The sequence below is a fragment of the Diachasma alloeum genome, unplaced genomic scaffold, assembly GCF_001412515.2.
Source record: "Diachasma alloeum isolate Michigan unplaced genomic scaffold, Dall2.0 Dall_scaffold_00276, whole genome shotgun sequence".
In the NCBI taxonomy this organism is placed as follows: domain Eukaryota; kingdom Metazoa; phylum Arthropoda; class Insecta; order Hymenoptera; family Braconidae; genus Diachasma; species Diachasma alloeum.
Window position 1 is genome coordinate 822,219 of NW_021680415.1, and position 25,640 is coordinate 847,858.

The window sequence follows — 25,640 nt, forward strand, 5'->3', positions numbered from 1 at the left end:
TACAATACAAATCCTATAGAAACCCCATACAATTCCTATAGAATTCCAACAGAATTTTCTAGCGATTTCGCTAGGTTTTCTATTGAACTTTTCATACGTGGAAAGACCAATTTTCGTGTATAACGTAATTCTCCGCAGAAAATGTGTGTCGACATCATTATATCACAATTCGTCCGAGCATTGAGGCTGAATTTTTAAATTCACCATTCAGCCATTTACAGCTTTTTAATTCTCTAGGGTTGTGGCCCTAGACCTGAAGGGCTTCGGCGACAGCGACAAGCCCACCCACACGAAATGCTACAAGATAGACGTTTTAATCGATGAACTGCACCAATTTATTTTAACATTCGGGGTGAATCAGTGCAGCATAATTGCTCATGATCTTGGCGGGCTCTTGGGGTGGTACATGGCAGCTTTACACAGTGACATTATTTATAAATTTGTGGCGATATCCAGTCCACATCCGAATTACTACTGGAGCGGGATGGGTCGCAATACTACCTTTGATGATAAGTATGCGGAAACTTCTTGCAATTTTCATCGAAATTAATTCTAATTAATTTTGAATGATTTTGAGTAATTTATTGCTCCTCCTCAGATGGATGCACTTCAGTAGACTTCCATTTCTACCTGAAATAGATGCACTTAAGGAAGATTTATCTATCATCAATGATACGTTCACTCACCTCAAGATTAATCAGACAACGAGTGAAAAGAATTATGTTGAAGCGTACAAATACGCTTTCAGCCGAACAGGTAATTATAAATCGGACGATGAAAATTTTAATTGTAATCATTGGTTTGAGGAAATTCAACATTTGTGCATTATGAGCCCATAAAAGCCTGAATATTACGTGAGAAAAAAAACTAATAGAAAAACTTAGCGCATTTCCATGAAAATTTTATTGGAAATTCAATAGAATTGTCTGGCGAATTCACTGGTTATTTCTCTGAATTTTTTTCGTACATGATTTGACGAAAAACATCGTCATTTCATAATCATTACTTTCATTTTGCAATGAGTATCGACATTTCATCAACTTGAACAACTGATACTAACTGTGGAAATGATACCGTAAATTGGAAATGGAACGAATCAGTGTTTCTCTTTCATCACCAGAGGATTGGACTGGGCCGATAAATTACTATCGAAACCTGCCTTTCATGCGGCTCTACTCCATCGAGCCCATCAGCAATCAGACTCTGTTGATAGTCGGTAATGCGGATCCCTCAGTCTCCTTGGAGAGTGTCATTCAAAGCTCTGACCTCGTCGCGAGGTTTAACATCAAAGTTATCACCGGCGCCCAACATTTTCCTCATCAGGAAAAGCCGGAAATGGTTAATGAAGTTATTTTGAAATTTTTGATAGGTACGTTTTTAATTTAAACAAAAACCCCCAAAATAACATTCACAACTGTTTGACATTTCTGATACTTCTTCAAGATTTTTTTAATTTGGGAAAAAAATTAATGGAAATTGATAGAATTTGAGCAAATTTTTTAATTCAAATTTCATGTTTTGATTTAAAATACAAATGAGTTCAGGAATTTATGTCTTCCACCTCTTTATAAATTTGAAATTTCATGATTTTTTCTCCCGAAATCGAATTCTATGTCCTTCTCCTGAAAATTACGAAACTATCCACGAAATTCCAATTGTCTTCTTACTGTGCAAAAATTATAACAACAAATGTCATTCTTTCCCACTTTTTGCGGCGAATGAAAGGAACTTGGACCCAAAATTTCCTAGATAAATTGAAAATTCCATGAAATATTTGACCTTTTGGCTAAAATTTCCGATAGGCTTTTTGTAAAATTCTATCAAACGATTGTTCCAGTGAAATTTCAAGCGATTTCGTCGTTAAAAATTCATTTTTTTATTGAAAATTCGAATAATAGTCCACACGCAATACCCCCTTCCCGTGTGCACTTCTAGTGCGGTAAGGTTTTGAGGTATTTTCTTATGTTTTCGGGTATGAGAAATCCGAATCCGGTGGTATTTTTTAATAAATTAATAGTTATAAACAAATTAAGTGGTTTTTTTGATGATTTTTTCTTTTTATGGGAATCATTGGCAAATAGAAGAAAATGTTCATAACAAAAGTTGTTCCTTTTTGTGTAATAAATAATTATCATTTTTTTAAATCAAAATCCATCAATCCGTTGCTGAAATATGGTCCACCAGGTGGGCGCAGGAGGATGCGCGACGCGCGAAAATGGGTGGGACGCTCGACGTCCTCTGAATGCTCATCAATCCGTCATTTTTCTCAGATAAAACGACCTCTACTCATGTATTGGTACATAGAAAGGAAAACAAAAACACACAAAACACTAATACTCCAAGTATGAGAGATATTTATTTGGATTATTTCTGCGAATTTTCAATTCCAAGAAAATTCGAAGGGGACAGCTGCAAAAATATTCTTGTTTCTTCTTGTTTTAGTCAACTGACGTTTAGAAAATACTCCGATAAATCAGTCTTCCTCCGATCCTCGTAAGAGAATGTTCGTCACATTTAAATACGTGATTTTTTTCAGAGTCTCTTCGGGCCGGAGTATTGAATTAACTAATTAACTATTGAGTTCTATCAGTCGGTGACAGGAAATTTATTATCATAAGTTATTGACGAGAAATAAATTCTGGATGACATTCATTCTTTGTGCAGTATTCCCTTTAAATTCATGGTGTGAGTGTATTAAAAATGTCAGGTGGGCGTTCGTTTGTCATGTTTAGAGGCTCTAGCACGTCATTTCTCGACCCGCTCTTTCGTTTGAGCCCAAAAAAACATTCATATCTTGTCTGACATCGCTGCTACAAACTCGGGTCTACAACTCGGGTCTTTAATTGAAAGCCTGAGTTGAAGACCCGAGTTTGTAGCAAAGATTCAGACAAGATTGAACAACAGTGTTAATTCATTCATTTACCCCCGCTTCCGATTGATCATTGAAACGCGATCGTCAGAAATTGATATGTGGATGCGGATGAGTATTTTTTTCGTTTTCAAGTAACGGTGTGGAGTTGTACAGATCGATCATTCGCTCGCTTCACCCTCATTTCATTGAATTTTGACTTCTATGTAGGATTATCTTTGAATTACTGCTTCAGTTGTTGCATCCATGACGAAAGCATCAAAATGATGTGAAAATGGGTGCGTACGCGACACGGAAGAGGTTCGAGCGGACTGCGCGCGCCGCGCATCCTCCCGCGTTCACCTGGTGGACCATATTTCGGCAACGGATTGATGGATTTTGATTTAAAAAATTGATCATTATTTATTACACAAAAAGGAACAACTTTTGTGTTGAACATTTTCTTCTATTTACCAATGTTTTCCATAAAAAAAAAATCATCAAAAAAACCACTTAATTTGTTTATAACTATTAATTGCACGCACTTACATAAAAAATACCACCGGATTCGGATTTCTCATACCCGAAAACATAAGAAAACACCTCAAAACCTTACCGCACTAGAAGTGCACACGGGAAGGGGGTATTGCGTGTGGACTATAAACTGAGGAATTCTGTTCTTCCGGCTGTTCAAAACTGATAAATTCCATTAAAATTTCGGGAAGATTTGAAATTTCATGATTATTTTCCTCTACAATAAAAAAAGTGAAACTTTTTTTGTTACCGATCTATTTTACCGAGTTATATCGTCTTTATACAAAAAAATATCCTGCCTTATAAAAAGGTAGGATATTTTTTTATTTTTTATTTACATATTTTATTATTTTCGAAATTACCACTGAACTATCCGTGAAGTTCTTACCATTTCCAAAAATTGCTCCCAAAATAAATTCAAATTCACCATGAAAATTTCATGTGCAGTTGTTCCTCGAATTGAGAAAAAAAAATGTAGCAGTAATACAAACTGCAAAAACAATCAATCGTAACGACAATTATTTCACTCACTAGGTAAACCTCCACCAGTAGAAAAAACCCCATCAAAAGGAATCGTCTCGACGTGGCTGGGTTCCCTGAGTAGTACAGTAAAATATGGAAACCAAGTATTCGATGCCGTGCACAAACGAACGAACGGTGTTGTAAGTGGTTTACCCAACAAAGTACTTTATCTGGGTCACACGACAACGTAACATTCAGTCCCATTGTCACGAATGAAACGTCCCCAGAGCTGGGACGATCCAAAGGCTGAATTTTAATAATACTTGTCCTTCCGTCTTTTAACAACGATATGAACCACATTGGCAGTCTATTTCATGTAAAAATTAGTGAGTGTTTTGTGATAATTATGCTCCACGTGATGTATATTATATGATTTCAATAGTCAAGTTTATTGTTGAGCTTTTGAGAAAGTTCAGATTTTTTAGGAACGTGTGAGGGGAGAGTGTGATAAATCACGAAGTCATTCGGTTTCGGTTGATGTTCATATTATTCACATTACAAGCACTATTCTTCCACTTACAATATTTTCATGAGTACTAATACAAAAAAATATTAGGAGCCCTTCGTTTTCATTGAGCAATGACTGCTCATGATTTACTCAATGAAACGAAACATTAAAATATCATGAACTGTTTCATAATCTAGAGAGAAATGACGTTTATGAATATTAGAATTGATGTTTTGTGAATGCGGAATGTGAATATTGCTGTGAGAGTCCAATAAAGTCTGTTATTTTGAGAATATAAGTCTTTAATTTACGTCCTCTCATGCAATTTCTTCTATTGATCATTTAGTGTCAGCCTCCCATGAACTGAACACGAAATGAATGCGTGTTTTATGATAATTATCCCCACGTGATGTTCATTAATATGATTTCCATAGTCAAGTTTGTTCTTGAGCTTTTGAGAAAGTTCAGATTTTTTAGGAACGTGTGCCATTTTGCGGGATGGGAGAGTGTGATAAATCATGAATTCATTCAGTTTCGCTGATGTTCATATCATTCACATTGCAAGCACTATTCCTCCACTTACAATATTTTCATGAGTACTAATACAAAAAAATATTAGGAGCCCTTCGTTTTCATTGAGCAATGACTGCTCATGATTTACTCAATGAAACGAAACATTAAAATATCATGAACTGTTTCATAATCTAGAGAGAAATGACGTTTATGAATATTAGAATTGATGTTTTGTGAATGCGGAATGTGAATATTGCTGTGAGAGTCCAATAAAGTCTGTTATTTTGAGAATATAAGTCTTTAATTTACGTCCTCTCATGCAATTTCTTCTATTGATCATTTAGTGTCAGCCTCCCATGAACTGAACACGAAATGAATGCGTGTTTTATGATAATTATCCCCACGTGACGTTCATTAATATGATTTCCATAGTCAAGTTTGTTCTTGAGCTTTTGAGAAAGTTCCGATTTTTTAGGAACGTGTGCCATTTTGCGGGATGGGAGAGTGTGATAAATCATGAATTCATTCAGTTTCGCTGATGTTCATATTATTCACATTACAAAATAATAAAAATAATAAAAAATATTGGGAACCTTTCGTTTTCATTGAGCAATGGCTGCTCATGATTTACTCAATGAAACAAGACATTAAAATATGGGTTGGACGCTTGAATAAAAAAAAAGAACTGTTTCATAATCTATAAAGAACTAACATTTATCGATGTGAAAATTGATGTCTTGTAAATGCGGAATGTGAATGTTTCTGTGAGAGTCTTATAAAGTCTGGTATTTTGAGAATGTCTAAGGCCGGAGTCTTTAATTATCAGTCTCCCATGCACTGAACGCAAAATTAATGAATGTCTTATGTTAATTCTCCTCCTCCCGTACATTAATATGAGTTCAGATTGTTTAGGAACGTATACCATTGCCCGGGGTAAGGGACTGTGTTAAATCATGAAATCATTCAGTTTCGCTGATGTTCATATTATTCACATTACAAGCACCATTCTTTCACTTACAGTACTTTTATGAGTTCAGATACAAAAAACAATGGGAGTCCTTCGTTTTCATTGAGCAATGACTGCTCATGATTTACTCAATGAAACGACACATTAAAATATCATTAATTGCTTTACAACCTACAGGGAAATGACGCTTATAAGTATGAGAATTGATGTTTTGTGGGTGAGTGATGTGAATACTGCCATAACAGTCCAATAAAGTCTCTCAATTTGAGACTATCCAGTGCCGAAGTCTTTAATTCACTCCCTCTAGTGCAATTTCTGTCTTTCCCCTGTAAATTTATCAAACCCTTAGTAAAATTCATCATTTATTATCAGTCTCCAAGGCACTAAACACAAATAAAGAATATGGATAAATAATCATACATGGAACGAATCAGGCAGACCACCACCAAGGCACTAATGTTTTTAAAGTAAATCTCACTTTCTGAAATTCTCGGCTTCTTCGATTGTCTCTGGAAGCTTACAATCCATTGTTTCGGGTAATAAGAAGCATAGGCCTGCTCCGACCAAGGGACCAATTCCAAAGAATAGGGGAGGAATTGATGCTCCGTAATATCCCTGCGAATCAAACAGATCAACGAATGAAAACAAATAATTCAAGGGTATTCTTCTGATTTCTTCCTTTTCTTTATCTTAACCAATTCCACTAAAGAACTCTTCATTTTCAAGTGGATCCATTCAGAAGACGAGCATTTCAGTAGCGAAGCGGTAAAACGGTTCAACTTGACTTTTCCCTTAGCTGAGTTTTCGAGGAATATTTCTGAATCTATGGGAGATACCGAAATTTTGGTATAGATCTTGTTTGAAATGTAGCTAGAATCTCAACGGTCAGGACTCAATGAGACACCAGGGAGAGAAGAACAGTAGCTTTTCAATTGCGTGAGAAGTGATGTATTAGAAATGAAAGAATAGTTATAGTCGTCACATTACATTACATTTAGGATGATCTAGTATCATCCTCGAGCACTGATTTCTCGTCTGAAATCTACCATAAATTGATCGAATATGCAATGTTTTCCCCTCAAGAAATTGTTGTTGTCGTGTCATTTCGATTTTTCTCTCAGTGTAGTGATCTTTTATAAATAAGTGTTCAAACAATTTCTGGAAAAGGTCACGACAAAAAAGTCAAGATCGACTTGAACCGTTTTACCGCTTCACTACTGACCATTCTAATTCTCCTATTCAATCTAAATTGAATCAATCAAGAAAAATCCCAAATATTTACCATCGTCGCGATAAAAGGTGCAATTATGCTGCCAACTCTCGCCGAGACACTGCACAATCCAAACCCAATATTCCTGACAACCGTCGGGAACAACTCCCCAGTGTAAAGATAAATAGTGGGAAAACTAATGGACATGGCACTCAGTCCTATCGTAGCAAGAACCACTTGTGCTGTTTTATTGGAAACGAACATCAGGATAAGTAGACTAACGCCGGACGTTACATTACCACCGATGAGAATCTTCAATCGAGACACTCTCGATATCAGGAAGAGAACGATGAGGATGCCCGGTAGTTCGCAAGCAGCTGAAAGTCACGTTTCATGAGAGCATGTTTTTCTAGGACAAATTTGCAATTGTAATACCTGATACAGCAACATTCACGAATATATCTCCCTCCAATTGTCCGACGTACTGAGCCAGACCGAAGAAGCAGATACCACAGACGAACCAGTTGACAGCTATGCAGATACTTCTGATACGCATATTGGGGGTGCGGAATAAATCGAACAGATTGTAGGTTTTTGATGATTCTGTATCGGTTTCAATCTCTTTGCCACATTGGTTTGAGTGCGATTCGATAGCGGCTGTTACCTTGTCCTCGGGGATTGAGTTTCTCTTCGCAGCTGCTTTCAATACTTTGCGGGCTCTCTTTATTTTGCCCACTGCCAAGAGCCATCGCGGAGATTCTGGGACTAGCCTGGTTTATGGAAATAGTTGTAATGAATTCATTTAGATAATTGGGATGGTTTTAACGATTTTTTGAAACTAGTTTTTTGGGGATTTTTTATGTGTTGACATGGACTTGGAATTTTTTTTCATCACTTTCGCGTAAAGTGAAATTTTACGCACGCTCGTAGCGCTTTCCATACATCGTGAGGAAAAATAGGGTTCGACACTCGTGGAAAAAGTGTTCTTTGAGCCTTGGGAGGGTTGCAGTCGCCTTCGGCGAGCGCTGCACACCTCTCACGGATGAAAAAACACTTTTACGCACTCGTATCAAAATATAGTGTATTCGAAATTTTTATTAGATTTTAATTCCAAGGAATTTTGGAATTGAAAATCGACATTTTAAAGAAAATATCAATGGAAACTGTCAATTTTGGTTCAATTATTCCATAAAAATTAACAGAAATAAGAAAAATTCAACTAAATATATCCTTGAATTTTCAACTTGTTCAGAATTCAGCGTAATTTGGTAATAAATATTTCTGTTTGGATTGAAAATTCAAATAGGGGAATTCTTGTATTTTTTCCGCTCAAAAACATGGAATATCATTGAATTTTCGGTAAAAATGGAAATTTCAAATGAAAAAACGTTTTTGTTTTTCAGGAATTTATCCGCAATTATTAGGTATTCACTCTTGTGAAATTAATTGAGTGCAAAATTCTGAAATTCAGTGAGTTTGTCCCTAATTTTAAGCGACCATCTCTAATGTTCATGACTGGATTACCAAATCTCAGTGGTAAAAATCCTGGGCAGTGTCCTGTATCACCAAAAATTGGTGATAGATTCTTGAAAATCGGTGACATGTAATCGAAAAAATGGTACATTTCGAGTAGTTATAGGCGAATGTGAGAACTCACACTCATCACACAGTACATTTATTTCATACGTATCGTACGATATTTTATGCTACCTGGTGAGCAAAAAGCGATTCTTTACACGCGAAGCGTGCGAAAAGTAACGTTTTCTTTTCACTTGTATCACAAAAATGTATTTTGATCCATGAGGGGTGCGTAGCGCTCGCCGAAGGCGAGTGTACAAGAACACTTTTCCCACGAGTGTTGAACCCCATTTTCCACCTCAACCTGTGAAAACTCCCACTTTACGCACGCGTGATGAAAAAACCTGTTTATCCTCTTTAAAAAAATGCAACGATTCCTTACCAATAATAGGAAAGTAACAGAATTGGTGGTAGTGAAACAGCAATCAAGAATATCCTCCACGCTCGCGTATAATACGCGATCAACGGAATCAACAAGTGGCCCAGAAGGAATGGAATATGAAATAGGACGGACAGTGTTGAACGCCACTCGATACCGACGACTTCCATGACTGAAAAAATCGGAAGAGATCAATTTCACTTGCTCTGCAACTGTACCCATCTTATGAACATCATCGTGGGAATTATTATCATCGAACAACTCACGCAAGACGAAACTGATCAACATGGTCCCGCCCGTCGCAATGGCGGCGACGAATTTGCACAGCAGGAACAATTCGAACCAGGGGGAGAAACTGCTCAATAGCCCCGTCACCGATTGCACCACCACAGCTATCATCAGAGGAATTTTCCTACCAATCCTGGAGTAAACAGAGTCGATGTAAAAAATACTTCAATTATTGTTTTGATCGGGTATTTGCGTCAGAGCAGTGTCAAGTTAAATCTATTTCCATGTTAAAGTATTGATGAGTTGATTGCCATCAGTTTGTACTGTACCTATCTGCCATCATGCTGAATACCATGTTGCCAACGAGAATACCGAACATTGTGCATGATTGGGCTATGTTGGCTAGTTGTTGACGGTCGCAAATTAAATCCCACTGGATAAAAGAAAAGAATTATTTATTTTCAAAGAAAAATCGTCGTTAGAGCATTTTTTCATGTGAAATTCTCTCGAGAATGTTTGATTCTAGGGCGAAATGTCACTAGGCATTTTTTGTCGGAAATTTTCTCAGCTACGAAAAAGTCTTCTGACGTTTTCTTCTGATGTCATGCGTTGTCGAGATAATTGCAAAATCATGGAATGGCAAATATTGAATTTAATTAATTCAATTTGGAAGGAGATGTTAAAAGACTGATTTTGCAGACAATTTTATCGCCTCAATTGACATCACTCGCTATCGCGAAATTATAGATTCGAAAAAATTAAATTCAATCAATTTAACTCGTTAACTGTGCTTCATCGAGTTTTACCCCAATAATGATTGATGTTACGGAGTAATTACGGAAGACAATCTTTGCAATTTCATCAGTTTCAAAAGTCGCTTGACGTTTTTTTTTCTTTAAAATCACTGATTATGAAGATTATTTCAAAAACACGCAATCAAAAATATCAAACAAAGGAATCATGAGTGCGCCCCGATGAAGACGTTAACCATGATCTACATATATGATTATTATCGAAGTCTTATCATTTAGTATTTGAAGATGAAATTCAGATGCTTTGGCAAATTGAACAATTCAATTTTGAAGGAAACGTCAAAAGCGATTGTTGCAGACAATTTTGTCACTTCAAAAAAAATCACCTGCTGTTTTCGTCTCAAATCACTCGTTATGGAGATAATCACAAAATTACAATATCAAAGATACAGAATTTTAATCAATTGAACTCGTTAAATTTGCTTCATTAACTTTTATCTCAATCATTAAATTGACGAAAAAGATACAGCAGATATATTTTTGGGAATTCCGTCAGCTCCAAAAGTGACCTTACGTTTTTTTTCTGACGTTGTAAAACCTAGCGCATTTGCTCAGAAATTCTTTTGGATTTCTATTGAATTTTCTATTAGTTTTTGCAATAGATGTTTATTGGAAAATATTCTATACAAAAAAAATTAGATTTTTCTAAACTTATTCTATTGGATATTTTGTATAGAAAAAATGCATAGTAAAGCGGCGGAATTCTTCAATAGAATCTGATAAAAACTAATAGAATTTCCAATAGAAAATCAATAGAATTTTCCCTTCATATTTTCCATTCGTTTCCGAGATAATTCCACAATTATAAAATCAAAAATAATAATGTTTGATGGGAACGACTTAACCGAAAAATTACCTCAGTGATGATTGTGCTTTCGAAAACACTCTTATCATATTCGAACTTGTTGCATTTCACTAGTGATCCAGTTTCAGTGTCATTGGACCCAGTGGAGTTAACGAAACATTGTTCCCTCGTATTCGCGAATACAGGTGTATTATTAACAGGCAGGCGGTCAGCACAAGTAAAATTGGCTGGAGGTGCCAGGAAGACGATTGACAGTTGATGCCAAGCCACTGGGAAATTCACCAAGGACAGGGCAATGGTGATGACGATCTGCCAGGGGCCCATGACCCCCATCGCTTCCTGGATGGCATCCAGCGGCCCATAATCTGCAACAGCAGAACATTATTCTTATTTCCGTAAATGTTCATACAATATAATTGTTGAACAATCAGTTTTGCGACGGTTGTGGGATCTGCAGGGATGAAAAAATTCAATAGAAAAATCTAACGAATTCGCTATTCTATTCCGATTCTATTGAAATGTTCAATAGAAAATGTTCTACAAAAAAAGTCAAAAGAATTCAATTTTCTATAGAATTTCGTCGGCTGAAATTTTCCAAATTTTCCAGTTTGATTTTCTCGATGAGAAAAAAAATTGAATGAAAAAACATGGAAAATTTGAGCCGAGGGAATTCTATAAAAGATATCTGAAGAGAATAAGTTATGTAGAAAAATCTAATTATTGACTTTTTCTGTTAAATATTTTCTATTGAACATTTTCTATTCAACAGAATCAGCCAAAAACTAATAGAAATTTCAATAGAAATTCAATAGAATTTTCTAACGAATTCGCTAAGTTTTTCTATTAAATTTTGTCGGGGTCTGTGATCGATATATTGAGCATTTTTCTGTTGTTAATCATCCCGGAGAGGGAAATCATTCTGAGAGTTTACTATTCTTCATTTTTTTCCCCATTGGATAGAATTTGAATCCAATTTACAATGTTTATGGGAGTTGTAAAATAATAAAATGCAGTGAATGGAAGTCCCACGTTTATTTGAATTTTAAATTTATCTCGATGAGAGTTCACTTAATCATAACATGGAAAATTCTTTTTTGTGGAAAATTTCTTCAGATAGAGAACAAGCGCTCGCTCGTTCGACAATCAACGAATTAGAAAGTACGTGTTATCGACTGCTTTTCAACTTTATCATAATTTCAAAATAATTACTGATTTATCTATTATCTGTAACCTACTGAGAAAGTGTCGGACCTATTTAACAGATTCTTCAACTGATACCCAGAGAAATAATTTATTTGAATCAGATATTAGGTTTATTTAAATATCACAAAATAAAGTCTTTATTTAAATTGAAAAATGGTTTTTTATTTGAGGTTTTGTTTAAATTCAAATAAATTGTTCGTTAATGATCAATAGAGATTTTTCTTATATTAAAAAAATTACTTAATTTGAAAAGAATGAATTGTTTATTTGATTCAAATGAACAATTTTACTGGGTGCATATTGAATAATGATTGTTTTCCTCTTAATTATTTCAGCGACGAGTTATTTCACATAAAAAAATAAAGATACATCTGTCGTCCGAAATTTCCTCCATAATTCGTAATTCCGAGATAAATTCAAAATAAACAAACACGTCGAGCTTAACATATTACAGTTTGCATTACAATTAACGACCCTCCAACTGAATTAATGATGATTAGCCATGCAACATTATTGCATTTAACGGCCATAAGAAAGTAACATTTCTGCAGACACGTAAATCTTGAAAATTCTTACTCTCGTAAAATTAGCTACGTCTTGTAAATGCCAATCGGAAAATTTATCGCATCAGCAAATTTAATATCCCACATTTTATGGGATGACTGACGTGTCAACGCACAGTGGCGCGAACTACTGAAGCGACAAACATGAACTTTTGCCTATACTTTTCTTTCAAGAAAGCATCGTCTACTCGTTTTATTCATTCAAATATTCTGAACTCTGAAGATTTTCAAATTTTTCTAGAAAATAGTAGAATCACGGATGAAAAAAATTAATAGGAAAACCTAGCGCTTTCTTTAAGAATTTCTTTTGAATTTCTCTGCAAAAGACCTAGAGCCGTACATCGATATAAAATTATTATTATTATTGTTATTATTACTATTAACACTATTATTTTTTTAATTTCTATTGGAAGTATTATATTTTAATAGAATTTTATTAAAAAATTCGATTGTTTTTTCCGTCTATTCTATTCGAGATTATGCAATTATACAAAAAATCACTAGATTTCGATTTTTCCATGGAAATTCTTGGGCATAAATTTTCCAAGTAGAAAAACCTAGCGAATTCGTTAGAAAATTCTATTGGATTTCTACTAAACTTTTTATTGAAGTGTTCAATAAAAAATATTCAATGGAATAAGTAACATACAAAAATCTAATTCTATTGACTTCTTGCATTGAATATTTACTATTGAAAATTTTAGTAGAATCGGCCAAAAAGTAATGGAGAGTTCAATAGAAATTCAATAGAATTATTTAACGAATTCGATAGATTTTTCTATTAACTTTTTCTATGCTCCAAAATCCTTAAAAAAAATAAAATTCCAATAGAAATTTCTATGAAATTATTTCGAACACGATTCCTTACAAGAAAGCAGACAAAATCCATCTGCCTATTCACCGAATTCTGGAAATTTTTAGATCTATCCGGAAAACTTTCGAATTTCTTCAGGTCTCCCAGAACATAGTAGAAAAGTCACCGCTCGAGAATAAATTATTTATAAAATTCTCGTCTTAAAAAGCATTCGAGAGCAATTCTGCACTTTTCAAAAAATGCATGCTTAAAAAAATGTGATTTCATCTCAATCCATGAAAATTCATGGAGTAAATAGCCCCGGAGTGACGCCGCGTCAGACAGCTGGTCATTCATAAAACTCCAGTCACACGTGTACTCCAACCTGCCCTTGAGTCAATACCATCCCCACTCCCCGTAAAAACGCAACTATTATTCCCGGAAGTAGATAAATTTAAATATAAACTTCAAACAAGAAAGATAAGAGAAAGTTGTCGCCCATGGGTTCAAATCGTCCCGAAACCTCGAACGCATACCTGACGCGCTCGCTGGTTGGCTGACGCAACGAAGGTGCATGTGGGGCTTTAAAATTAGACGGAACCCCGACTCTTACAAAAATAATTCAAATCCGGTCTCAAATAGAGAAAAAAAATCACTCTCTACTCACCTCTCTTCGCCTTATCCGTCATGCTGCGGCCGAAATAATTCCAAAGTAATTTTATTTACTTTCTCACATTAATATTTCTCCCTAATTACGGGAAGCCGACCCTGTGCGGCTGATGCGCGTCGTCCAACTAACGGAGAATCGAAATAGACACGATGCTTCTAACACTTATCGACCACGAGTGCGTTTTTACCGGTATACTCGCGCGTGTCGGGATCGGGAGAAAGTTCATTAGCAAAAATTTTAACTCAAACTCAAATTTGACCTCCACTCATTTAATTAAAAATTTATAATGAATTTTTTTTACGCTTAAAAAATTTTTTAATTCAATTTTTTTGATTTCATGAACGAGAAACAGATTTTTCTCTCGAATTCATGCACCCGAAAGGACGAATTATTGATTACGCTGCGATTTTGTAATCGATCACGAAAATAATCATTTATTATCAAGTGGATTCGTGCGTGACGTACCGTTAATTCCGACTGTTGCGATACGAGTGAAGGAAAACCGAAAAGACGAGTCCTGAGGTAGCTAAGTACATCGCATTCTTCTTCGGAGGTAGGAGGGACAACGGCACGGGCGAGGGGAAGGGGGGAGGGTGGGTGAGACTGGCTGGAAGGTCAATTTGGACGATTGGTGAGCGCCACAGATAAGGAGTTCACTCGATCACTCAGCGCGTTTATCCCGGAGAGCGCAGCTCATGTTTAATGTACACCGGGAAATGAAACGAATAAATTGTTTATTTGGTTCAAATGAACAATTTTTCTAGGTGCATACCGTTTTCGATTACACAAATAATCGTCAATCTTCTTACCTCAGTTATTGATTTAGAAAATAGTTGAAAATTTGAATATTTGAATTGATGATTCTTAAGAACTCAAAAAATTTCAAAAGTGATGTTATCTAATTAAGGGCCACAATGTTAACCGCAATGTTTCCCTGCCGCAGACGTAAATCTTGAAAATCCTTAGTCTCGTACAATGACACAAGCGAAAAAATTTAACAGAAAAATCTAGCGAATTCGTTAGAAAATTCTGTTGCGATTTCTATTGAACTTTCTATTGGTTTTTGGCCGATTCTATTGACATGTTCAATAGAAAAAATGTGGCGCGAGCCACAATCAGTTATTATTCCGAAATTCATATAACGCGCCTCGAATAATCTCTATTGTTGCGTTCGAGATAAACATCAAGCTATCTTTGTCCCTCACGAAATTTCTGGACAATTCTCGAACCTACCCCAATAAAATGTATTCAAACTCTCACGTTCCCGATCAAGATGATCAATCCGATTTGAGTCTCGATTGCAAACACATCTTACGTGCTAAATACAAACGGTTTCTTATTTCAATCACGAGTCTTTATTTCGCTACCCGCACTTGACCGCCAAAAAAATCAGTAGAATTGGATTTTTTTATATAACTTATTCTCTTCTGATATTTTCTAGAGAATTTCCTCGGTTTAAATTTTCTATATTTTTTTTCATTTTAATGTTTTTCATTCCATTTTTCTTTTCTTTTCATCAGGAAAATCAAACAAAACACTTGGAAAATTTTAGTCGAGGAAATTCTATAGAAAATATCTCAATAGAATAAGTTATATAGAAAAATCGAATTCGATTGAATGTTTTCTATTGAACATTTCAATAGAATCGGCCAAAAATTAACAGAAAGTTCAATAGAAATTCAATAGAATTTTCTAAGGATTTCGTTAGGTTTTTTTATAATTTTTTTTCATCCGTGTAGTTACGGCGAATTTATAAATGCCCCAAAAGTCGAAAATTTTACGCTTAAAAAATTTTTTAATTACTTTTCTTATTTTTTAAATTTAATTTATGGTGTGGGGGGAAGGGGGGAGGGTCGATGAGACTGGCTGGAAGATCAATTTGGACGATTGGTGAGCGCTATAGATAAGGAGTTTACTCGATCACTCAGCGCGTCTATCCCGGAGAGCGCAGCTCATGTTTAATGTACACCGGGAACTAATGAATTTCAGATGGGGTTTGGGGGAGCTATTGAATGGATGGGCTCATGCATTCAATGATTATGTTTATCGGAGTCGAGAGGGGTAATTCGTTTGAGAAGTTCTCGGATCGCGTGGGAGAGAAGGCGTGAGTAGGTCGTATTACTGGGGCACTTTATTCTGTTGAGGATTTTTATGCTCGGGATTTTTGGGGAAATTTACGGGATCGATCACATTGAAGATGAATCTGAATAAAGATGAGACACTGGTGGAAAATTGGTTCTGGAATTTAGAGGGGAGAATCTTGAAATTTTTATGTTACTGGTGAATCCGGTAATTTCTGGGATATCAAGAGAAAATATTCACTTGTAATACCACAAGAGCTTCAAAATTATCGGGTATTTTCCGATAGGTTCGTTGCAAACAAACGAAGGAGTCAAGTTTTTCAGGTTAAAAAATCACGAGTGATTTTTTCTAAAAAACTTAACGACTTCGTTTGTACGCAGGGAACCTTGAGGAAAATGCCCGATTAATTTTGACGCTCGTGTGGTATTCGGGGGATTATTTTTCCAATCCAAATGTCGGGCAATATAATTGGACCATGAGACGAAACTCACAATTGAGAAACGAAAATTGTATAATTAACACAACGACACAATTGAATTCAATCTGTCAGTTTGACGAGGGGTTAATTCGACTGCATGATGTTTTGTTTTTTATATAGCAACTACCAGAGAAAATTATCAAAAAATTATCAGTTGAAAACCCTGTAGCTTGTACCACGTGATGTCGAATGGGCCAATTATATTGCCCGATATTTGGGTTGGAAAAATAATCAATAGAATTCGATTTTTCCATATAACTTATTGTATTGGGATATTTTCTATGGAATTTCCTTGGTTCAAATTTTCTAGTTTTTTTGTTTGACTTACTTGATGAGAAGAAAAGAAAAATAGAATGAAAAAATCAAATTCCATTGACTTTTTTAGAAAAATCGAATTCTATTCTATTTCTAATGCATTCACTAGGTTTTCTCTATTAATTTTTTTCGTGCGTGGTCAGATAACTATTGGGCAATTGAATGTGTTGTTCGATGTAGTTCAATGCTCAGGGATCTTTGTGGGAAAGAATACTAACGGGATTGATGGAATAGATGAATCGAAGGAACTTTAAAAACTCAGTATAATACAATTGAAAAAAAATCTTCAAGACAAAACTTTGAAATCTACTCCACAGAATCTCAATAAAATCCAATGCACTCTTGGAAAATTAATCCTGAAATCGGAGTGGAGAATCTTTAAATTTTTAATAACTACTAATTCACTTGAAATTCCCATTTATTTTTTTGTTGTTATCAAGAGAAATTTCAATTTTCAGCTTCGTAAGACGATGTAAATGATAAAAAATTGTGGAAATTCATATACTATAACTATTGTGCAATTGAATGTGATGTTTGATTCAAATCAACGCCCAGATATTTGCGTGGGAAAGGGTACTAACGGGATCGACAAAACAGATGAATCAAAAGAACTGTAAAAACTTGGTATAAAAAAATTCTTTGAAATTTATGCTACAGATCCTCAATAAAATTCAATACTCTCAGAAAATTACTCTTGAAATTTCGTGTGAAAAATCTCAAAATGACAAAAAAACGACTAATTCACTTGAAATTCTCATTTATGTTGCTACTGATTTATCAGGTAATTTCTGGAATATTGAATGGAACACCAATTTTTAGATCCATATGACAACAAAATTATTAAAAATTGTGGAAATTCATCATATTCCATCCAATTTTTTATTAAAAATTCGATTGAATATGATTTTTAACATTCACAGTGAGATTGAGAATTGAAGCTGTCATTGAAATATTTTGTTGAAACTCCAAGATGAATAAAAAATTCAAATCCACAAAAATAAAAATTCAAATGCGCCTGACGTCTAAATTCATAAATTTCCAATAAGAAAAGTTTGAAGTGGAATTTTTCAGCGGATGTGCTATAGCGTTTGTTCTGAATTTACAACAATCTACAAAAAGGCATTTCAAAATTTTTATTTATCACGAACTTCTGGCTTCGAGTGCTTGCACAAGGCGTCAGTGGGTCATATTACTAGAGCAATCTGTGGACATTTTTTTTATAAACATCAGCGTAATGCGAGACGATAAAATTATGTGGAGAAAGAGTTTGTAACATTTATTGTTAAGGGTTTCTATCGAAAAAATTCAAAGAAATTAATTGAACAGAAGAATCGCCAGCTGTTGATTTATTTATATCACATATTTTTTACCCTAAAAACTTGGAAAAAAGACCCATCAAATCACAAAACTAGAAAAACTCTTCTATAAAATTTCTTTATCTCTAGACCTGATTTTTCAAAATGTTGTCATTCAATTTCGTGATACGAAAAATAAAAAATTTAGTTGCAAAACAAAATTCTAGCATTTACGATGATTAATTTCTGTAGGATAGAGTCGGGCAAACTGGAACGTTTTTGATTCACTCTAATTCTTCACATCTTCGTCTGTGAACGGAGATTTGGAATTTTTACTTGAAACATTAGAACGTATTGCGACATATTCGGATTTTGAGTCAATGATAAGCGTTCCACTTTGCTCCACCTTGGTCTGTGGAAAATACGAACGGAGAAGATGAAAGGGAGAAATATAAATCGATACTTCCAATTAGTGAAGCGATAAAACGGTTCAAGTTGATTTAGACGTTAGCTGAGTTTTCGACAAATATCTCGGAATCTAAGGGAGATAACGAAATTTTTGTAATAACCTTTTTCGAAGAGCGAAGCGGGGGCTATGAAAAAGGCCGTGACAAAAATTTCGTCATCTCCCTTAAATCTCGAGATATTCATGGAAAACCGAACCGTTTTAACGCTTCGCCACTGATTTCTATAAAAATCGATTAGAAAAAAACTCCAAAACAAAATTATACGAAAATTCTTCTCTAGAATCTCAATAAAAATGCAGTAGGACTCCACTAGAATTTTTTATAGAATGCGCTAGGCTTTTCTCCTGATGTTTTTAATATGAGAGGAGAGAGGTCTCGCCCATCAGTCCAATTAGCGAATTTGAAATGTTGATTGAGACCAATTGAATGGCTGGGTTTATGGGTTCAACAGTTCTATTTATCAATGTTGCGAGGGATAATTGATTTAAAAACTTCTCGAGGTGGCGTCAGTAGGTCATGTAACAAGTTTGTTCTATATTTTCCCGCGTTTCTCTGATAATTCTTGGTAGAAGAGAGATGAGAGGCAAATGTCAAGGCGATGAAAACCCACTGAAAGATGGGAAACTGCATTTGATTTTATTTTACCGTGCATAAAACCTTTTACGATGAAATTTTATTTAGATGGATTGAAGCGTGTTGATTTGTTTCTATCACTGAAAAAAGTTCTCTGAGACAAAACGTTTCAAAAATTATTCAACAGAACTGCGATGAAAACTAAATACTCTTGAAATTTCAAGTGAATAGTTTTGAAATTCATTCTCTATTAAAAAAAATGCAGTGAAGCAGAATTCGCTAGGTTTTTCTATGAAATTTTTTCGTGCGTGAGATAAAAAATTCGATAAAAAATTCAATCTTAAATCGACTTAAGGATATTCAAGTATTTTTTACAATTTGGTACAGACAACACTACATATTCAACCATTTTTAATCCTCAAATTTGTCAGTTAAATTGCGCGAGAAAAATTTGAAAAAATCAGAAAGAATATTCAGTGTCTTTAAAATTATATTTTGCACTGCATTATTTTTTTAAACATTCGTTATTTACAAATAAATAATTTAAATTGTTTAAACTCTTGGAAAACCAATTTTTTTAGGCATGAAATTGATTTCTCGTAAGATTCTAATTATGAATAAATTTGTTGCGATTTTGAACAACCGATTTTTATGGTGAAAAATTTATTGTTTATAAACGATTTCGTCAATCTTCCTCCAACAGTAAACTTTCCAATTTTTTTTCAAATTTTTAAAATATTTGCAAAATTTAAATAATAAAATAATTGTAAAATGTCTGGAAACTTGAAATCAAATGAGACTCAAATGAAAGCTATGAGGTTTGACTACATAAATAAAAAAGCATTTCACTGGAAAAAAAATAGTTAAAGCACTCAAAACTCCTTAAAACTCATAAATTTCATATATCGAGTAAAATCTTTCAGCAAATAGTTTTATTTGTCATAAATAAAATCTGTTGGTTTTTTTCTATGAAAATTTATTTAGTATCACATGTACAAATCGGAGAATATATTAAATGAATGAGTTGTTTCAATCGTTTTTCCTATTCCTTCGTGAACGCAAAGTCTAGTAATTTACTCGCAGGTCTCTTCGCCTCGCTGTCTTGCGTCTCTGAGCCCGACAATTTTCTTTTCTTCGTCTCAAGGTCCTGTGAATCAGACTCCGCCTTGTACCTCTCCAATCCAATTTTCGTTAGATCGCGTGGAGCAACCTCTGGGAATTCCTCCTGCAATTCTTGCTTGTTCTTATCGAACCAAGTGACAAAACTTGGCTTCTTCTCGGCCAGCATTTTTGGTTTTGCTTTTGGTTTTGTGATGGATATCGTTGGGATCTTCTGAGGCTTGACGGGAAGTGTGTTTAGTCCATCGAGTGCTGAAAAAAACCAGAATTTTACTAATCATTGAAACATTTCGATAACTAACTTTAACCCAAGAAATTTTTGCAGAGAACATCTCACCATATTTCACTAAAATTCTTTCGTACATGAATTTCTCATCCTGAAACCCCCACAAAAATTTCAAACCCCCATAAAAAACCCCATAAATACCATTAGGTGAAGCAGTCGTCTGTTTCTTCAAGAACGGATTTCCCCTCTTGAAACTAAGACTCAACGGTTTAATTTCAATCGTCTCAGGTTTCCTATTTCCAATCGGTGTCAAGAGTATCTCCTCCTCCACAGTCTCCCCCTTCTCCTCCTCCATCCCCTCGAACATATCCTGTGACACGACATCCTCCTCCCCCCTCTCGCCCTCTCCCTCCGCCTCCCCCTCCCCCATTCTGGCCTCCGCAATGGTCTGTAATTTTTTCGCCAGAGCAATTCGATCAGTCTTCCTGGCATACTTGATAGCCAACTCAATTAAGCTCTGTTTAGCGACATTCTGACACAGATCAACAACACAATGCTCGAGTTTATTATTGCAGAAATACCCAATGAGCATGAACAAGGCAGTGTCCTCGTCCTCTGGACACGTCCCAATTTTCCAGATGGCAGCTTCCTTCCTCGTTCTGTCTGCCTCGCCCTCACACAGCGGAGTATCGAAGGGGATTTCAACGACAGTTGGTCTGGGTGTGGTAGCAGGGTAATGACTTCCCTTGCACAGGACACACCTGATGCATCTCTCCCTCTCGCTGATACCCACAACAAAATACTGATCCATCTTCCCCTTGGGCTGGTGCCCAGTGTCGATAGCAACCCTCCAGAGGCCAGACTTTTTGCTGTAGACCCTGATGACCCCATCGGCATCCATGACAGCTGGTGACGCTCGATCAGTCATTCCCAGCCACATGAGCTCATTCTGGGGGGAGAGAGGGAGGGGAAGTGTCTGGGATTTAACCAGACCTCCACGAACCTGGGGAAAATCATAGCGAAATGGTCAGTAACTCAGGGTTAAATAGCAATGCTGATGTTTAAGTATGAACTTTGAAGAGGATTCAACAAAAAAATTGTCAGGGCACTCAGATTTTGGGATTTGATCTGGGAATCAGTCACCAATGAAGAAACAGTGGATATAAAATTACGAATAATTAATAATTGAAGGGATTAATAGTGAAATATTCTTGCAGAAGGGAACAATTACATGAGAAAACGTTTGCAGTATTCACTTATTTAACAAAACCACAATGAAGATATCTGTTGGCATTTTATCTTGAAATGACTCATTTACTTCTTCATCAATTGAATGAAAATGAAGACGAACGAGAGTAGTAAATTCCTGAATGAATAAATACAAAAATTCTTGGAGAACTTTAAAAATATGAATTGAGAAGGAAAATGCACTTCTAAAATCATCCACTTCCTACACAAATAAGAATAAATAATTCAGAAGATATTATGAACATATTTTTAAAAAATTCTCATAAATTACTATTTACGAAAAATGTCATAATCTTCAAGAATTCGAATTCTGAATTAATTTACGAATTCCCCTTAAAAATTAGGCTTAAAATGACATTAATTTCTCCATCAATTGTATAAATCTGAAAACGAACCAGAGTATCGAATTCCTGAATAAATGCAAAAATTCCTAGAGAACTTTAAAAATATGAATTGAGCAGAAAAATTCACTAGTAAAATGACTCATTCACTTCCTCCACAAACAAAACTAAATAATCCAGCAATTTACTACAACAGTAGATACTGCATTATCTGAGCTAATCATCAATTAAAAAACGGCCCTTCCCACGCCTCACAGAACGGCTCTCCTCCTCCACCAATGAAAAAATAACAAAGATGTCCACGAACCTGCAGCCACATGAGACTCATCACCTGGTCGTTGGCGACCCCGACCCCCGAGTGGTACGCCACCACCAGATGGTTCCCCAGTGCATTAATGGCAACGACAGCCCCAGGTATGGCCACAACCTCCCTCTGAACCCCCGAGATCATGAAGATCCTCAGATGTCTCTTGGACGTCGCCAGAGCCACGAAATTGCTGCCAGCAGCCACAGCTCGTGCCTCCTCGTCTCCATGAAGATCAATGCTCCACTCTTTGTTGCCAGTCCCCCAGGCCTGCAGCATTATCACCACCAATTTGCTGGCATCTCCATCTGACGAGGGACAGCCGAGAGCAAGTGCCTCAGTGGAGAGTGCTGCCATGGTATGACCAAGATAATTATTCATGTGCATGCTGTGGTGGACAGAGGTGTCATGGAACTCCACCTCAATCGTGGAGTCCTCCTCGTCCTCACTCTTGTAACACTTGACGATCCCCACGTCGTTCCACATCATGAATCTAGACAGCAAGTGAACCGGAGTCGATCCTGGCTGAAACGCGTCCTGCATGTGGACCTGAGGCAGCACCTGCTTGTCCCCATGGACTGACAGCACGTCCGAGTGGCTCGCGGCGTCATCCCCGAGGACTGAAGCCTTCAATCTACTCAAGGAGATGACGTTCTCATCGTCTTCGTCCTCATCCAAGTTCATGTGGCCGTCCTCCTCGACCTCTTGGCCATTCGTGAGGAGTTCTGAGGAATCATTCAGGGATTCCTCAGCTGAAACGTCGATGGACCCCAGCTGACCCAGACTGTCGCAGAAGGCCAGCTCTGTTGGGGTCTTCAGGTGCCACACAAGACAAGTTATCTTGGACTTCTGGTGGTGCTCGACGCTTCCAATTTCCCTCTGGCTCACCACATCCCAGACGACGACTTCTCCTATCACCGAAGAAGCCGCCAGTCTCGTTCCACATTCCGAAAATTTGCAGATGTTAATGTCCTGTTTCAAGTTGGGAGAGGATAGTCTGAAGAGTTCCCTCCAGGTGCCCCTCTCGGTGACGATCACTTCAGAGCTCTGGGGGTAGGCCAAGTATTTCCCATCTTTTGGGTCGAACGAGGGGGTTGAGTGGAGTTTAGCTGTGAAGAATGAATTGCATTTTGGGACTACGTTGAGGGTGTGAATGGGCTTCTTCTCCTTGATGCTCCAGATGCGGAGGGTGCCGTCTCCACTGGAGGAGGCGACGAACTCCTCCTTTGGGTCCAGGCTGACTCCCAGGATCGGCGCCTCGTGGCCCTGCAGCTCGGTTGTGGTCGACGTCTCCAGGTTTGTTATCTGGAGACGCATGTCACAGCCACCGGAGACTAGCAGGCTGCTGGTTTGGGTGCTGGCGAGGCAGGAGACTGTCGAGGAGAAACGCGTCACTATACCGGATTTCTCGAGGTCGGGGTAGGTGAGGATTTGGACTGTGTTGTTGTCGTTTCCTACGTAGATGTTTGAGGATTTGGAGAGGCAGCAGGTCGCTTGCTCCGCTATGCAACTGTCGGAGGGGTCGTCGTCCATCAGGTCTAGCCATGATCGAACGTCACCGTCTGCTCCACAGGTTATTAAGCCACCTCTTTTTCAAGAAAAAGGATTATTGTGGAGGCGGTGTGGATTAATGCTTTGGGGGGAATTCAGGCATGAAAAAATTCAGTGGGAAACCTAGCGAATTCGTTGGAAAATTGTATTAGAAATCTCCGGGAATTCTATGGGGTTCTATTGGAATTCTATTGTAAAAGTGTCAAGGGAATAAAAATGTCGAGAGAAAAATTCAAACAGAAATTCGAAATCTATGGACGTTTTCTTATCGAATATTCAATAGAATTGGAGCAAAAAACAAATGAAATTCTTCAATAGAATTACAATAGAAATCCTATATAAACCCCATAGAATTTTTATAGAATTATAACAGAATTTTTTAGCCAATTCGCTAGGTTTTCTATTGAATTTTATCATTGAAACACAATTGGTTAGACAATTCTATTGGATTTATGTTGAAGTTCCTGTTATTTTTAGGACGATTCTGTTGAAAATTTCCGTAGTTTATCTGCGCGTTTTTTTAGGTGACATTTTCAGTGGAAAATGTTCGATAGAAAAAATGATTGAAATTCTATTTTTCTATACAATTTATTCTATTGAAGTATTTTCAATAGAAACTTCTCGATTCAAATTTGGCAAGAGAAGAAAAATGAAAAATGAAGTAAACATTAAAAACATTAAAAATTCCGGTCGAATTCCTGTAGAAAATAATGCAATAGAAAAAGTTGTAAAAAAAATCAAATTCAACAGATTTTTTGTATAAAATTATTTCTATTGGACACTGTCTTAATAAAAACTAGATAGAATTCTCAATAGAAGTGCAATGGAAATTAAATGGATAATCAAGTTTTCTATCAATTTGCTAGGTTTTTCTATGTAATTTTTTTCTTCACAGAGAAATTAAAAAATTTAAGACTGAAAGGAAAATGATAACACAGTAATAAATAGTGCATTATCTAAGAGAATTGTCTATTAAAGAAAGTCCCCCATCAAGTTATAAAAAAAAAAAAAATTACTTTGATTCATTGCATTATTCCCCTTCCCCATTACTAAAGTTTTCATCCCTAAGTGAACTAAATCACCAAAGATATCACCACTATTCAACTCACTTTTCTCCAGTGAAGTAGCAAACGGACGTGTGACCCTCCGGATGAGCATACCTCATCGGTTTCAGCGTCAATGGCATTCTGAATAAATATTGCGCACTACTAAGTCACTAATATAAATAATTTCACTCTTGTTATCGAATAAAATCGGGTAAATCGTCCTCCATTAAATTAGGGACTCGATCATCTGGCCATTCTGGCGGGAAAACACTCCATGACTCTTAACTCCAGAGGTAGAGAGCGCTGAGCCCTGAATTCCCTCTTTACCAACAGCTAAAGCATTCTTCTCCAGCCAAATTATCCAATAAAATTATCAGATCAAGAGGAAAAGATGAAGAACAGGCTCGAACAACATTTCAAATTTTATTTTTCGTTTTTCGCCATGAACTCAAAATAAGAGAGAAAAATAACCATAATTTTGGACAATCTATGTTTTAATTTTTCTTTTAGGGATTTTCAAAG

The 25,640-nt window shown here is 36.2% G+C and overlaps 2 protein-coding genes across 3 annotated transcripts in view; one reads left to right on the forward strand and one right to left on the reverse strand.

The window, feature by feature from the left end:
• The window catches only part of LOC107037990 (epoxide hydrolase 4), a 12,895-nt gene extending 7,635 nt beyond the window's left edge, over window positions 1-5,260 (forward strand). For both annotated transcript variants that reach the window (XM_015256839.2, XM_015256838.2), the window contains one exon: window positions 3,917-5,260. In XM_015256839.2, the coding sequence (XP_015112325.1) occupies window positions 3,917-4,095 (179 nt within the window). In that variant the 3' untranslated portion in view covers window positions 4,096-5,260. The remainder of the gene's footprint in view (window positions 1-3,916) is intronic.
• LOC107037991 (WD repeat and HMG-box DNA-binding protein 1) lies at window positions 4,359-25,369 on the reverse strand. Its single transcript, XM_015256843.2, has 12 exons — window positions 25,182-25,369; window positions 22,525-24,109; window positions 20,830-21,631; window positions 20,400-20,654; window positions 10,896-11,209; window positions 9,557-9,660; window positions 9,266-9,420; window positions 9,003-9,171; window positions 7,478-7,812; window positions 7,115-7,419; window positions 6,311-6,447; window positions 4,359-6,158 (listed from the first exon to the last, which is right to left on the reverse strand). The coding sequence occupies exons 1-12, from the start codon at window positions 25,256-25,258 to the stop codon at window positions 6,122-6,124; spliced, it is 4,275 nt and encodes a 1,424-aa protein (XP_015112329.1). The 5' UTR covers window positions 25,259-25,369; the 3' UTR covers window positions 4,359-6,121.
• Window positions 25,370-25,640: the final 271 nt, after the last annotated feature.